This window comes from Lygodium microphyllum, chromosome 14 (genome assembly GCF_053477565.2).
Source record: "Lygodium microphyllum isolate KBCC chromosome 14, Lygodium_microphyllum_v1.1.10, whole genome shotgun sequence".
NCBI classification, from domain to species: domain Eukaryota; kingdom Viridiplantae; phylum Streptophyta; class Polypodiopsida; order Schizaeales; family Lygodiaceae; genus Lygodium; species Lygodium microphyllum.
In genome coordinates this window covers 76,758,512-76,760,867 of record NC_141148.1, presented here as the reverse complement: position 1 = coordinate 76,760,867, position 2,356 = coordinate 76,758,512, and the positions used below count along the sequence as shown (strand labels likewise).

At 40.1% G+C, this 2,356-nt stretch overlaps 1 protein-coding gene across 1 annotated transcript; it reads right to left on the bottom strand.

Moving 5' to 3' along the window:
* Positions 1 to 261: 261 nt before the first annotated feature.
* LOC148025742 (uncharacterized) lies at positions 262 to 1,886 on the bottom strand (the record flags this gene model as incomplete). The annotated part of the gene is made up of 3 exons (XM_087692138.1): positions 262 to 648; positions 756 to 1,091; positions 1,194 to 1,886. Coding segments are annotated over 3 exons (1,416 nt in total), but the record flags the coding sequence as incomplete, so codon positions are not given.
* Positions 1,887 to 2,356: the final 470 nt, after the last annotated feature.

Genomic DNA, 2,356 nt, shown 5'->3' with positions numbered 1-2,356 from the left:
CGCGTTAAGTCTGTCATAATACACGCTCTGTTACACGCGACACAGAGCCTAACTACAGAAATCCATTTCTTTTCAAAACAGAAAACCATTAAGTTTTAAAAATGTCATTGTGCATTGCAGTGTTTACAAACCATTACAAAATCCCACTACATGCACTTACAACAACGTAATATATTGAAAAATATATCTTCATATGGTTATTGAAAGACAAAGTATACAATAGAAATGTCATGAATTTGGAACAATACAGTGATGGATTGGTTAGGGTTCGATCTCATCTTCAATAAGATCCATCCTTGCCAAACGATCAACATCAATATCCATTTGATCAATTTGTAAGGCTACGATTAAATTTATTCTACTATCGCTATTTTTCCCATTGATAATGGTACCGATGCCTTGATCATTCTCATCATCATCACCATCATCCTCAATGGAAGGGTCATCCTCATGATCATGAGAAATGGCACGCTCATCCTCATTATCATGATCATCTACATTGGCATGTTCGACATCATCTTCTTTGCGGCTTGCCACATCCTCCATATGCTCCATATCAGTGAATGTATTATACATTACTTTGGAACGTGGTGCAATAGGGATGACATACCACCATTTACTGTCATGCACCATTGGCAGATAGATAACCTGCTCAAATACACATAATTCATTAATTAATTAGCATATCAAAAGTCAAGGGGTGCGCGAGCTTAGATATATATGTACATGAAACACATTTGTAAAAAAATGCATACCTGCTCACATTGTTGTGGCAATACGAGCCTATCTTTCTTTGTTTGCCAAAACTTTGTAGAGTCAATAGTTACATAGCCACTTGCATGGCGTTTTATCATTGCATTAGGCCCTTTTTCCACCACGTTCATTTGCCATTTGACATCCAAAACATACACAAAGAAGCGGCGAAAGTCAAGTCTGTATATGTCTTGGATTGTGCCACAATAATCATCCATTTTTCCATTGGCTCCCTCAAAGCTACTAATGACACCGCAATCTTGTGTATTCCTCTTTTCATCTATTCTTTGTGTTCGAAAATGCTTGCCTTCACACCATATAGCATTGAACATAGTGCACTGGACCAAAATATAAGCAATATCTATGTAAGCAATTAATGTGAATAAATATGAAAAGCCAATCACTTACAAAGAATGCAAATTTACATTTGTTCTATGTACCTTTAACATGCATCCTCGTGCATACTCCCATTCTTCCGCCCTGATATGCAACCCCTCATCTCTCTCTGCTCTCTCCATTTCCTCATGCAACCAATCAACATGAATATCATTCGGAAGTGTTGCTAGATGCTTAGGGTACGCCTTACGAGAGCCATGTTGCCTCTGAAAGAGAGCTCTGTCTGCTTGCCTTTTTGTCTTTGCATCCTCGTATCTTGTAACCCATCTGCTCATCACATCACTATTAAGGATGCAAGTGAAATTAAGATCATCAATCAATGTTCTCTCAATTACTTTGCTCTGTCCTTTTCCTTGAGGCACAATAGACGTCATCCTCAAGTCCTCTTCATTGCTCCATAGTCGCGGCAAAGAGCTATCCACCTGATCAAGAAATTCTGATATATATACAAGAGACTCTTGTATCAACCAACCCTCAGCCATGCTTCCTTCGGGCCTTGCACTTTGCCTCACAAAGTCTTTTAAGGTCTTCATGAAGCGCTCTAGGAAGAACATCCAACGGGCATGCACAGTGCCACATAAAGCAATTTCATCCACTAAATGCACAATGAGATGTAGTTGACTTGTGAGAATGGTTCGCGGAAAAGTCTCCTCTACCATACAAACCACCTCCACTGCCATAACACGCGCATCATCCAATGTGGCTGGATCAATTGCTTTGGAACTAACAAATCTGAAAAATAAATGCACAGTACGTTATACCTCATGCACATTCATTTTGCAAGGTATAATGAAGGGTGATCTTACATGGGATTTACATACCTCACAAGCTCGCCCATCTTATAAATACATCTTTTCAAACTCCTGTCTGCACAATGGTCGATGCTAGTAGGTAGTATGAACTGCGCACATAAGAGCACATGTATATTTAGGTTAGGGCATTACAAAATTTAATTTCAACCTACAATAATTGGAAAACACTTACTTGGAGCATCTTGTGCCAATCGTGGGACTTCAACCCATGTAGTTGCTCAACCCCTCTTTTCTTAGTGGTTGTAAATGCTCCCTTCAACGATCTCATGCATCCAGTGGGAGTACGCAAAGTGGTGATGGCTTGCTTTACCTGCTTCTCCTCCTTCTTTGATATAATCCAGGGAGCAGGCGGAAGACGAACGTGCCCACCCTCCTCTCGTGGCCAAGCTTGACGC